At 41.6% G+C, this 12,395-nt stretch overlaps 1 protein-coding gene across 4 annotated transcripts in view; it reads left to right on the top strand.

Annotated features, from left to right (window-relative positions):
- Positions 1–12,395, top strand: part of MAGI2 (membrane associated guanylate kinase, WW and PDZ domain containing 2) — a 1,467,283-nt gene that overhangs the window by 1,312,733 nt on the left and 142,155 nt on the right. For all 4 annotated transcript variants that reach the window (XM_033194948.1, XM_033194950.1, XM_033194947.1 and 1 more), the window contains 2 exons: positions 236–428; positions 7,083–7,331. In XM_033194948.1, the coding sequence (XP_033050839.1) occupies positions 236–428; positions 7,083–7,331 (442 nt within the window). The remainder of the gene's footprint in view (positions 1–235; positions 429–7,082; positions 7,332–12,395) is intronic.

The following is a 12,395-nucleotide window of genomic DNA, read 5'->3' as shown; positions in this document are numbered from 1 at the left end:
TGCATGCTCAGATTTGAGGGCAAGGGATGGAATGTGAGAATCACGTCTTCCACAAGTTACCTAACTGTATATAAAAAGGAAAAAGATGGCGTGAACTCAGATGGCGTAGCTTGCAGTGAGCCGAGATTGGGCCACTGTACTCCAGCCTGGGCGACAGAGTGAGATTCCGTTTCAAAAAAAAAAGAAAAAGAAGGTTTGAAATGTGAATGTCCTTTCCTTCTCACTGCTTCTCTAGATTTTGATTGGAGCCGTCATTGCCATGGGCTCAGCCGACAGAGATGGCCGCCTTCACCCAGGAGATGAGCTTGTGTACGTTGATGGGATTCCAGTAGCCGGCAAAACCCACCGCTATGTTATTGACCTCATGCACCATGCAGCCCGCAATGGGCAGGTCAACCTCACTGTGAGAAGAAAGGTGCTATGTGGAGGTATGTACCTGGAGCCTGCTGCAGGAATCGAGAGTTAGGTGGTAAGACGTTTTCCTGAGACATGGTAAGGCCACATGAAACAAAATTTTAAATCAACATTTCTACATTATATGAGGAAGGAAACAATCTAGATATTCCAAAAGTAATGATGATTTTGAAAGTGCTGATTTTCACCCCACTGGACAAAAATCCAGTCTTTGAGGCCTGTATTTTAAATGTATTCATTAAAAATTTCTAGAATAGCCTGGGGTTAATTTAAGGTATGTATGCTCTCTGCTTTCTGGTAGTTGCTAGTTCTAAGAAGAACAAGATAATAACAGAAAATATGCCATTTGAAAATGTGTTTGCAAACCAAGAGTCACAGCATTTTGATGCCATAAAGAGGCAACCAGGATGGAAAATTAGCTTTCACTGTAGAGCCTGATAAAAGGTAACAGTAAAGCTGTTGCTCTGATATAGAAAAAATGCAGCTGTACCTCACTCCAAGAAAACACAATTCATATAGTTCCAAACTTATGAAACAGATAAATTAGAAATAATTACTCCCTTTACAACCACTTTCTCAGCTTCATAAAGGAATCCACCAAAGGCATACTTTTCAAAGTCAGCCCTTGTATCCCTCTTTACCATATCAACCCTACAAAAAATTATTTATATTTTTAAGGAATATGTCAGTTACAAGCATCACACTGTTTTTTTAGGATCTGAGTATTCAATAGCATTAGGATTGTATTATCTCCCCTCAAAACCACCCAGCCTTTGTTCTGTGAATCACAGGGGCAGCAACTCCAATGATGTTCAGCTGTCACCTCCTGCCCCAGCACCCCGCTGGCTTCTCTGCTCCACCCCTTGACAGCCCTCATACAGAATCATCAATACTAGAAGTAGGAAGGACCTTAGCTGTGTGAGCTTCCTCTTGTTACAGATGAGGAAACTGAGGCCCAGAGGTTTGATAGCTTGCCCAGCAGTCCACAGTGAGTCGGTGACAATGCAGAGAGGGACTCCTCTTTCTAAGGCCAGTGCTGATTTCTTTATGTTACTTTATCCCCTACGCTATTCTACCACAATCCTCTCCCCTAATCAATTAGAAGATGTTAGAACTTAGCAAATGTCACTCCGTAATGCAGGGAGTCTCCCATATGTGCTGTTATACCAGTTGCATTCCAGAAGAGGACCACAGGCTAATGACAGACTGTGAATGACTAGTAGAGAGGATAAGGCATATTCATGTGATGAAAAATCCTTTTCTTTCTAAGTTCCCCTAGAAACTAGACCATGAGCAAGGGCGGTCATTTAAAAGGGCAAGTCAAAAGAATTGTCAGCCCTCCCCAGTAGAGACTGCTATATATCTTGTATCTTATAGAGGTTTTGCTAAGAGGTGCCATTTGTCTTCAGAAATTCATGGCATGTCACTTGACCCAAAGAAGTAAAGCATCTTAAATTATGTTTTATCCTTGGGCTAGATGCCAAGAGGAAGACGGTGCTTGCTTGGTTAACATTTAACTGTCTCTCTCCCTGCAGAGTAATTTTTAATAAAAAGTTTGCTGTGCTATATGTTCTATAACCTAAAGATAAATTAAAAAGATGCCGGATTTAGAAGGAAATATATCGCAAAGTGCAAAACCAATGCACCAACATAATTTCATGCTCCCCTTACCACCAGCTGATTATTGCAAATTAAATTTTCTTTTAATCAACCCAAGGTGTTGAAGTGTGTACCAAATGCTGCAAAAATGTACTCCTGCAATTTGTGGATCATGTGACTTCCGTAAAGATGCTCTTTGCTGCAGCTCTTACCAACTTTACTCAGTTAGGCTTTTGAGTGCATTTCAAGTGCATTTAATTTTTGAAAATGTTCTGCTGCAGATTGCTCATTCACACCAGGAGAGTTTCCAAGTTAATTCAGCCCACTCTTCCTTGAAAGCTTCATCAGTATTGAAAATATTAAGTTCAGCAAAGGATACTTTGATAGCAAAGTAATGCCTTGAAATAGGATGGAAAAGATTTAAAAAACAGGCATGGAAAGGTGACCTTTCTTCATAGCTGCCATTTCTTCCAAGTGAGAAGGGACAACTACAAATGAATATGGCAATGGAGATGCCTTTTCAAGGACTGTTGTTGTCATTGTTTTGTTATTATTATGTTTTCCTAAGCAAAGGCAGTGGGAGGTGCAAGCCTGGCTTAGGAGCGGATGGCTGGAAGCTGAGGGGAAGTGAGCAATTAGCTAAGGAAGAGATAGGAGCAGGAAGAGGAGCAGCATCGCCACCCCCTTGCACAAAGGAACAGCGCTGTGGGGAAAGGGCTAGGAAGAAGCGAGGTCATAGGGATGACACGCTTCCACCTTCCCCTTGCCCCAGCTTGTACAAATGCCCACCCCACCTCAGAAGACAGAGGGCACTGGCTTCTTAATTGATGCTCAAGAAAGATAACACATTCATTATGAGAGATACAGAAAGGTTAGTTAAATGCTGAGCAAAAATTAAGATAACACAAAAACTTGCCACAAATATTAAGTTATTTTTAAATATACATACTAAGGATAGAAAGGCAAAAAAAAATTTTTTTTAGAAAGGGTCTCACTCTGTCACCCAGGCTGGAGTGCAGTGATACAGTCACGGTTCACAGCAGCCTTAACCTCCCAGGCTCAAGTGATCCTTCTGCCTCAGCCTCCCAAATAGCAGGGACTATAGGAATGCGCCACCCTACCCAGATAATTTTTGTGTTTTTTTGTAGAATAAATACAAAATTGTTTGTATTTGGGGTCTCGCTATGTTGCCCAGGCTGGTCTCAAACACCTGGGCTCAGGTGATCACCCGCCATAGCCTGCCAAAGTGCAGCTATGGGTGTGAGACACCATGCCCAGCCTAGAAAGCCAGAATTTTCAATCAGAAGATAAACTAGCTTCTCAAAAGTGAGAAGTTGTTGAGTAAAGGAAGAAGGTATCAAGTAGTGCTTCCAGTTTTTCTTTTATTCATTTATTTTTATTTTATTGTTTCAGCAGGCAACTATGGATGATAGATTGCCTCTGGTGTTATTTCCCAAATAGTAATAGCACACACTTTCACCTTGCATTAGTTTTGAGAGAAGATGCCTTATCCATGCCTCCAGCTCCAGTATTTGGTTGGTTTTTTTTCCCAAGGATATTAGAAGAGTGGCTTTAATTATTACACTGAAAAGCATAAATATTTTTATGTTTAGCAGATCAGCTTTGAGACATTCAACCTAATGGCACATTATTTTGGATGCACACCATGTCTCTGAGGAATTTCCTAAAGTGTAAATCTAGAATTGATGTGAAAGAACGTTTTATGACTTCATAAAAACATGTTAGAGTCGGTCTTAAAGCTATCAGCATCTTTTTTTTAACACCTAAGGGAAAGTCTAATTCTTGACCTAATGCCAAGAAAGGGGAGGTTATCTTGGCAGATGGGTGAAAAGTTTAGCCAGTATTGAAGGTGCCAGTATATTCCCTGATCCTGGTGACTACACTTTTTGCCAATTCTAAATGCATTCGCTTGTTGTTTGTCTGCAACCATGTCACCCATTTACATAAGCTGTCTGCCTTGATGAGTATAAACTGGGAATGTCTGCACAAATGCCTGTAGGCAGGCCAGCCCCTAACATTTTCAGGGTCACAGCCTGTGGGCTGCTCCTGCCCCATGAGGACCACGAGGGACCTGGTACACATGCATGTGGATATCACAGCCCATATGACCAAGCTCTGTCCATACATATACCCCATTGCCTCAGCTGTGCTTCAAGGCAAAATATGCCTGTCTACAATGCTGTCATCCTTCCAGGGACAGTCCTGAGAAGAGACCCAGGCACACCCTGGAAGCAGGCAAGGTCTATATGGTTACAGAATTCACAAGGTCGGGAGATCGAGACCATCCTGGCTAATACGGTGAAACCCCGTCTCTACTAAAAATGCAAAATAAATTAGCCGGGCGTGGTGGCGGGCGCCTGTAGTCCCAGCTACTCTGGAGGCTGAGGCAGGAGAATGGCATGAATCTAGGAGGCAGAGCTTGCAGTGAGCCAAAATCACGCCACTGCACTCTAGCCTGGGCGACAGAGTGAGACTCCATCTCAAAACAAAACAAAACAAAACAAAACAAAAAAAAACTAATTATTTGACTTGAGTAGATACTAAGTGACTGAATTCTATGCAGCCACTTATGTATGAGCTAGATGAATGAGTCAGAGATCCTGGAAATTCGTGTTTTCTTTAAAAAATTATATAATATATGATATTTAGTCACTTTATGATGTTTTACTGTATTATTATAAAACAAGGCTGTTAATGCCCTACAGTAGGAAGGACTGTTGGAAAGAAGACAGTCTCACTTGGGTCCAGAGCCAGTTGAGTAGAAAAATGATGTGGGCTGAGTCCCTGAAAGACAATCATGTGACCAGTTTTCAAGTTATCAAGGGCCCAGAACAAGCCCAGGAAGAACTTCGAAGTCTTCTTAACTTCCTGATTTTAAATATGCTCTTTCGGCTAAAGATAAAGAACTTTGTTCTGGAAGTTGAAAGAGAAGTCCAAAGGCAATAGAAAAGTATCCTATTAATGTATATGACTCTTTCACTTACCCCAGGAATCCTCAAATTGACTTAGTCAATGATTTTCTCTCTCTCCAGAACCTGTAACGTTGCCACTCCCAGTCATTTACTGCAAAGACAGATAATTCTTCTTTGTTGCTGACTTACTGACAACCACAGCTCTCAACCTCCTAAAATATGACAGCCAGAAAATAAGATCTCTCTTGTCACTGCCTATGACATTTAGTTGCTGATTTGGTCCAATAACTTGAGGAGATTTTCAATTTAATGTAGCAGCATAATAATTGTTTGTTTTTCTTCTTCCTGACTATCTCCAATCACTTTATTTCCAACTTGTACAAGGACTGATAAAGGACATGTGATGTACCAAGACAATAACAACTTGTCTTTGGATGATGTGTTCCAGCAGGGAGGATATATTTTACAAGCGAAGTTTTAAATTCTGTTTGAACAGAAAGAAAGGCTTTGACATTGACATTCTGTTCTCTTATGACCTCGGTACATTTCTGACAAAAAAGCATCCATTTTTTCTTTTATTTAAATGTGATTAATTAGATCTTAAAGAAAAATAAAATTTACCAAGTAATAACAAGCAACAGCCTGGGTCTCATTCATTCCATAATTACAAACAAGAAATGAGTACATTTTGGTTAGGTCATTTTTAAAATCTAAGTATATAAACAAATGCAGCTTTTTTTTTTTTTTTTAAGGTATCGGTGTAACAAAACATCTCTTACAGTCTTTGTTTTTTCTCCCTGACTTTTTCATTTCAAAATGGATTTGTAGCTTGTAAGGTTAACAGCCTTCACTAAAACTTTTGATAATTATTTTTAACTTGCCATATGTGACACCTTCCAGAGTTCTAAACAGGATACTATACCTAGGCACCCAAAATGGAATAATTAATGGTGATTGTTTCCCTCTTATTATTCCTCTGTTCCATAAACATCTTTTGAGTACCCTAATCAAATTTTAAGATGGGACTGAAACCAGCCCTATTTCTAATTACATTATTCTAGGTGCCCACTTTGGTTCTCTTCATCAGAGTGCCAATACCTAGGTATTAAATTAAAATGATGAAATTCTTTCTGAATGACAGATAAATGTTCATTTCAAAAACTAGCTTCTTTTGACTGCCAACTTCCTATCATTTCTCCATGTAAATACGCTGGCTTTCTCATGAAAGTATTGGTTTGGTTTATCTGGTTGATAATAGAGTATATTTTATATTAAGATGGACTGTAAAAATGGAAAAGAACTTCAACAGCTCCTTAGAGATTCAAACTTCATAATTTCAGAGCCTGAAATTAGATTTGATCCTAGAGTGAGCAAACTATTTTTTAAATGAAAATCTCAATTCATTCTTTTAAACCACTTCATTGTGATATGGCTGATATACAAAAAGCTGTGCAAACTACTTTTAAGAAGTATATTTTCCACATTCATGAAGTAAATCAATATTTCTAGGCTAGCAGAATATTATACAACATAACTAGAGCTCTTTAGAAAAATACATGATAGTTAATTTTACAGCACAGGGATGATCCCTGTGCTGTAAGCCCTCCTTATAATACATCTACAGCAGCATTTCTCAAAGTGTAGCCTTGAAACTTGATGCAGATTCTTGTGCCCAGACCTACTGAAAAAACATTCCGTGGGTGGCCCGTGAAGATGTACTTTTTTACGATTTATTTAAGTGATTCTTATGCACCATATAGTTTAAGATTCTACTTGTTTTCTGACCATCTTCAGTAAATTATTCTTCTGCAAAGAAGAACCTCAATATCTAAAAGTAGGCATTGTCCCAGGGGTTTGCAGTCCTCATGAGAGGAAGATATAAATCAGTTAACAGCACAGAGGAGGCTGATGAGGGGTTTCACCTGTGTTTGCTAGGAAAACTAGAACGAGCAAGACCTTGGGAGCTCCACGCCTAGGTCTGTAGCTTTTCAAATGCCCTGCATATCTGGGAGAAAGAGAAGCAAGTCAACCAGGCTTGTAACAATACCACTGTCTAGAACAGTGCCTAGTACATAGGAAGCATTCACTGAGACTCTTGTCAAGTAATTGATTACCTGTGTGTGGTATATTTTCCAGGGGAGCCCTGCCCAGAGAACGGGAGAAGTCCAGGCTCTGTATCCACCCACCACAGCTCTCCACGCAGTGACTACGCAACCTACACCAACAGCAACCACGCTGCCCCTAGTAGCAACGCCTCTCCCCCTGAAGGCTTCGCCTCCCACAGCCTGCAGACCAGTGATGTGGTCATTCACCGCAAAGAGAACGAGGGCTTCGGCTTTGTCATCATCAGCTCCCTGAACAGGCCTGAGTCTGGATCCACTATAAGTAAGTGTCCAAATTTGCCTGCATTTGAATAAGGGGTCTTGTTTTGATTTGTTCCAGTGATACAAATACTGGACAAGTATACCAGAAGACTGTTGCGGGCATACCGGATAGCCTGAAAGCCACAGGCTGTGGGCACAAATAAGGTGTACATACCACTGACAAGCAGAATGTTACTGACCTCTGGCTCAAGAAGGCAAGAACACAACTAATGCCCTCAACTCCTCAGCCCCTATAAAAGCTCTTCATTCTTTTGTAAATTAGGAAGGAAGGAAAACAGAGTGATGTGGTCATGTTGCCGTGAACGGAGGGGTGCTTCTTTTTATGGGTAGGTCAGGGAATGTTCTCTAAGTAACTTGACTGAGAACTGTTCCGCAGAATGAAAACAGACATGCAAAGGATCTGCAGAAAAAATCAGTCCAGTCAGAAGGCTTAAGGTGGAAAGGAACTTGGCATACAAGAAATACAGAGAAGCCCAGTGCAGCTGCAGTACGGGGAGCAAGGGAGAGTGGCAGGAGGCAGACAGTGCCGGCTCGATGTGCTGTTGGTGGAAGTCTCAACTGTAGTCTAAGTCCGTGGGAACCACTAGAAGGTTTTAAGCGGTGGACTGAAATCTGACTTATATTTTTAAAAGATGAGTCTAAATGCTTGTGGAAATTGAAACCAAGGCATTGGGGGTGGGGGAGAAAGCAAGAGTGGAAGCATGAGACATAGTCAGAAGGCCGTTTAAACATCCCTATGGGTTCAGAGACACTGGTGCCTTTGTAACCGCCCACGGGCTTCACCTTGCCCGCTGCCCAACAGAGCCAATTTATCAAGACGGGAATTGCAATGGAGAAAGAGTAATTTACGCAGAGCCGGCTGTGCGGCGAGACAGATTTTATTACTCAAATCAGTCTCCCTGAGCACTCAGGGATCAGAGTTGTGGTTTTTTTTTTTTTTTTTTTGAGACGGAGTCTCGCTCTGTCGCCCGGGGCTGGAGTGCAGTGGCCGGATCTCAGCTCACTGCAAGCTCCGCCTCCCAGGTTCACGCCATTCTCCTGCCTCAGCCTCTGGAGTAGCTGGGACTACAGGCGCCCGCCACCTCGCCCAGCTAGTTTTTTGTGTTTTTTAGTAGAGACGGGGTTTCACCGTGTTAGCCAGGATGGTCTCGATCTCCTGACCTCGTGATCCGCCCGTCTCGGCCTCCCAAAGTGCTGGGATTACAGGCTTGAGCCACCGTGCCCGGCCGGATCAGAGTTTTTAAAGATAATTTGGTGGGTAGGGGCTTGGGAAATGGGGAGTGCTGATGTGGTTGAGTTGGAGATGGAATCACAGGGGGTCGAAGTGAGTTTTTCTTGCTGTCTTCTGTTCCTGGGTGGGATGGCAGACCTGGTTAAGCCAGATTACTGGTCTGGGTGGTGTCAGCTGATCGATTGAGTTCAGGATCTGCAAAATATCTCCAGCACTGATCTTAGGCTTCACAATAGTGATGTTATCCCCAGGAGCAATTTGGGGAAATTCAGACTCTAGAATCCAGAGGCTGCACGACCCCTAAACTGTAGCTAATTTGTTAGTCCTACAAAGGCAGATTGGACCCCAGGCAAGAAGGGGGTCTTTCAGGGAAAGGGCTGTTATCAATTTTGTTTAAGTCAAACCATGAACTGAATTCCTTCTCAAAGTTAGCTCAGCCTATGCCCAGGAATGAACAAGGACAGCTTAAAGGTTAGAAGCAAGATAGAGTCATTTAGGTCTGATTTCTTTCATTGTCATAGTTTCCTCACTTACAATTCGGCAAAGGCGGTTTCACCCTTCCCTAGGTAGCAGTAGAAGGAAGAGAAGTAGATGAATGCAGCTTCTGGAGCTCCTCTAGCTCTAAGGTTCGATGAGTCTATACAACAGGTGACAGTCACAGCCCACATTTGTCTTCCAACTGGCCATCTTTGCAGATTCTCAGACTCCCTTGGTTGTTTTTCCTTTTCTACCACACTCTTCCAGAGCTCATTCGGCAGCCTGCAAACAGTAGAACAGAACAGAGGATAGGAAAATATGTGCGTTTTTCATGGTGAAGTGATTTGACCCAAAAGGTTGGGTATGGAAACACGAGAATATAGGAGCATTAAGAGAAACTAAATAAATGCACATATGTTGTAGTCCTAAAATTCTTATAAACTGTGGGAGTTTCTAGCACATGTGGGATAGGGGAGGGGTGAGTGTAAAACAATACTCAAGAAATAAAGTTATTGAGAATGAATAAGAACTTTATATGATAAAGTTAATGTTATGAAAAAAAAAGAAGAAGAAAACCACCAGAATCTCATGGAAAGAGTTGCCCTGTTTAGTTTAAGCCTTGATAAACTCAGGAGTGAAAACTACAGAAGCATTAAACCTCAGCGAATATGTGCAGAAGCCAAATTACATACATCTGAAAGTACAATTTCATTTCTCTTTTTCTTCATGATAAGCTGAAGAAGTAAATCCAACTTTAAGCATAGACTAAAAGCAGAATTCTGTCAGTACGATGGATTCACCAAGATTAAAAGGATACAAAACTAAGAATTTTCATGAATTATATAAACAGCCTTCCAATAATTTACACTTGAAGAAAGTGTTCACAGAGAGCTTTTGTAGCTATTCCAGTCTTTCAAATTGTTTATTGGGGCAGAATACCTAAAGGACTAGAATAAAAATAAAAAGTATATTGCCACAATGAAAGTGTTTAGCATGTATTTAAAGTCTCAGCTTTATTTGAAGTATACCAGCCTTATATCTAAATGTATAGAGGAATGTGTGTGTGTGTGTATGTGTCTGTGTGTGTGTGTGTGTACACATGCACTTACTATGTAAAGAAACTACACTTTTCCTATTGCAAATAAAATCCATGCATAAGTAGATTTGGAAAACAGTAGGTACAAATGCTTATAATTAACATGCGAATTTTTCTTCCTGCCAAATGACATCAGACTGACCTCAAAAAATTAATTCTAACCACTTTCAAAATGATATTTTACTTCACCCTGGAGAGTGGAAATATATCCTAGAGTTCATGATGCTTCATGGCTTTTTTTCACCTATTTATTTCTTTTCAATTTAGGGAGTTTAAAATGCAAGTTGCCCCCGTGCTCTGTGGCAAAAGCAGCTATTCACTGATAGCACGTTGCCTTTACAGTATGTAATTTGCAACATGCACCATGCACCTAAAAGCTTCCTGGAGCTGATGCTACCTCATACTTAACATCTGTAATAATTCTGAATTCTAATTTTGAAGAGAAATGCAAAGTGTCTCATGAATGGTAAAAGCCATCCTTGTGCCACATATCCCTGGTCAAAATATCAAAGGTTTGGGGCTCTGTGAGACTGACTGAGGTTCACGTTATCAGGTGCCCAAGAATCACGATCATTCCCAGAGTTTGCATTGTTGTTCTCTTCATGGCTTTCCCGAGCCCAAGGATCATTAACACATTCACTGCTTTTTCGTTTTTGTTTTTGTTTTTGTTTTCGTGGCTTCTGAATCTTTTTCTTGGTGAACTAAGTGCTGTTTTGCCTTTGATAGGAGCATCATTACATTTAAGCAAGGAAAGGGCGTGGTTAACAGCCCAGGTGCTACAATCGTACTATCTGGATTTGAAACATGGCTCTATCATTTACTAACCATGTGACCTTGAGGAAGTTGCATGACCTCTTTGGGCCTCAGTTTCCTCGGTGTGAAGAAAAGAACATTTTGATACCTGGAGCATGGGGTTGCTATGAGAGTTCAATGAATATGTGGAAGTGCTCAAAAGTGCACTGGCTCAGAGTAAGCACTAAATATGTCACTGCTGCTATCTAGACACCAACCCTTCTAGGAATTACCTTTCATTCCACCAGCTCACTCGTGTCGAGTAGTGCAGAGTTTACTCTGGCTATAGGTTCTGTTAGCCATTAGTCAGAGCCACCATTCTCTGAGGACAGCTAAATCTGGGCCACAGATGAGCGTATCTCTGAGGGAAGCTTCCCCTCCCTGTCCCCTTCCTCACATGTGGCCCTTCTGGGAACACAGTCTTTCTCACCATCCACAAACTGCAGCCCAGGTCAGCGATGGGGGCCATGGGAGTACTGGTGGCCAAGCCAGTCCAGCTGAGGTGCCTTTGCTGGGGCTTCAGACTAGAATTGCGGTTTTCTCTCTCCAGAGTTCACAAGCCAATGAGCTATAAAAGTCATGGAAATCATCAAAATTCAGACTCAAGGGGATGTCTTTTAGAATCTCCCTCGCAAACATACTGCTATTGAATATTATCAGAGGAGACGGGAGAGAACTAAGACCCAAATGTAAACTTTCCCTCCCTATGGATGGAGATATGTCCGTAGCTTCTTCAGCCAAGACAACAACTTTGCCAAGGACCAGAGAGGCTTAGCTAATTGGGAAACTGGGAGTTAGGGTTTCTTACTTATATGCTAGCATTTAGTAATGCTCTTTACCAAAGGCTCACAGATTTGTTTTCAAAATATTATTTCCCCAGGAAATAAGGAAGAAACTTTATATCAATCAACGTAATGAAGGAGCAAGCTGCTTCCTTCCAAGGTCAGTGACCGAGTAGGCCAACCATTGCATAGGAGTAGACAGGTTTAGAAGCTTAGAAGCTTTCTATCTGTAGTGCAGGAATATTCTTTTTTTTTTTTTTTTTTTTTGCCCTGGTCTCACCCTGTTGTCCAGGCTGGAGTGCAGTGGGGCAGTGGCATGATCTGGGCTCACTGCAACCTTCACCTCCTGGGTTCAAGTGATCCTCTTCCCACCTCAGCCTCCTGGGTAGCTTAGACCACCATGCACCACCATGTCCAGCTAATTTTTGCATTTTTAGTAGAGACAGAGTTTTGCCATGTTGCCTGGGCTAGTCTCGAACTCCTGGGCTCAAGTGATCTTTCCACCTTGGCCTCCCAAAGTGCTTGGATTACAGGCATGAGCCACTGTGCCCGGCCAGAATATCCTTCTTGACTTCCAGTGAGAACAGGGAAGCATCCTGGACATTTTTGTCCAGTTATGCAAAATATTATATATTTGTTTCAGACTTAAAATTGGGCCCAAGGGAAACTAAAGTGGTTTCCAGAACA

The sequence above is a fragment of the Trachypithecus francoisi genome, unplaced genomic scaffold (assembly GCF_009764315.1).
Source record: "Trachypithecus francoisi isolate TF-2019V2 unplaced genomic scaffold, Tfra_2.0 Lachesis_group4, whole genome shotgun sequence".
Taxonomy (NCBI): Eukaryota; Metazoa; Chordata; class Mammalia; order Primates; family Cercopithecidae; genus Trachypithecus; species Trachypithecus francoisi.
This window is presented reverse-complemented; position numbering and strand designations above follow the sequence as displayed.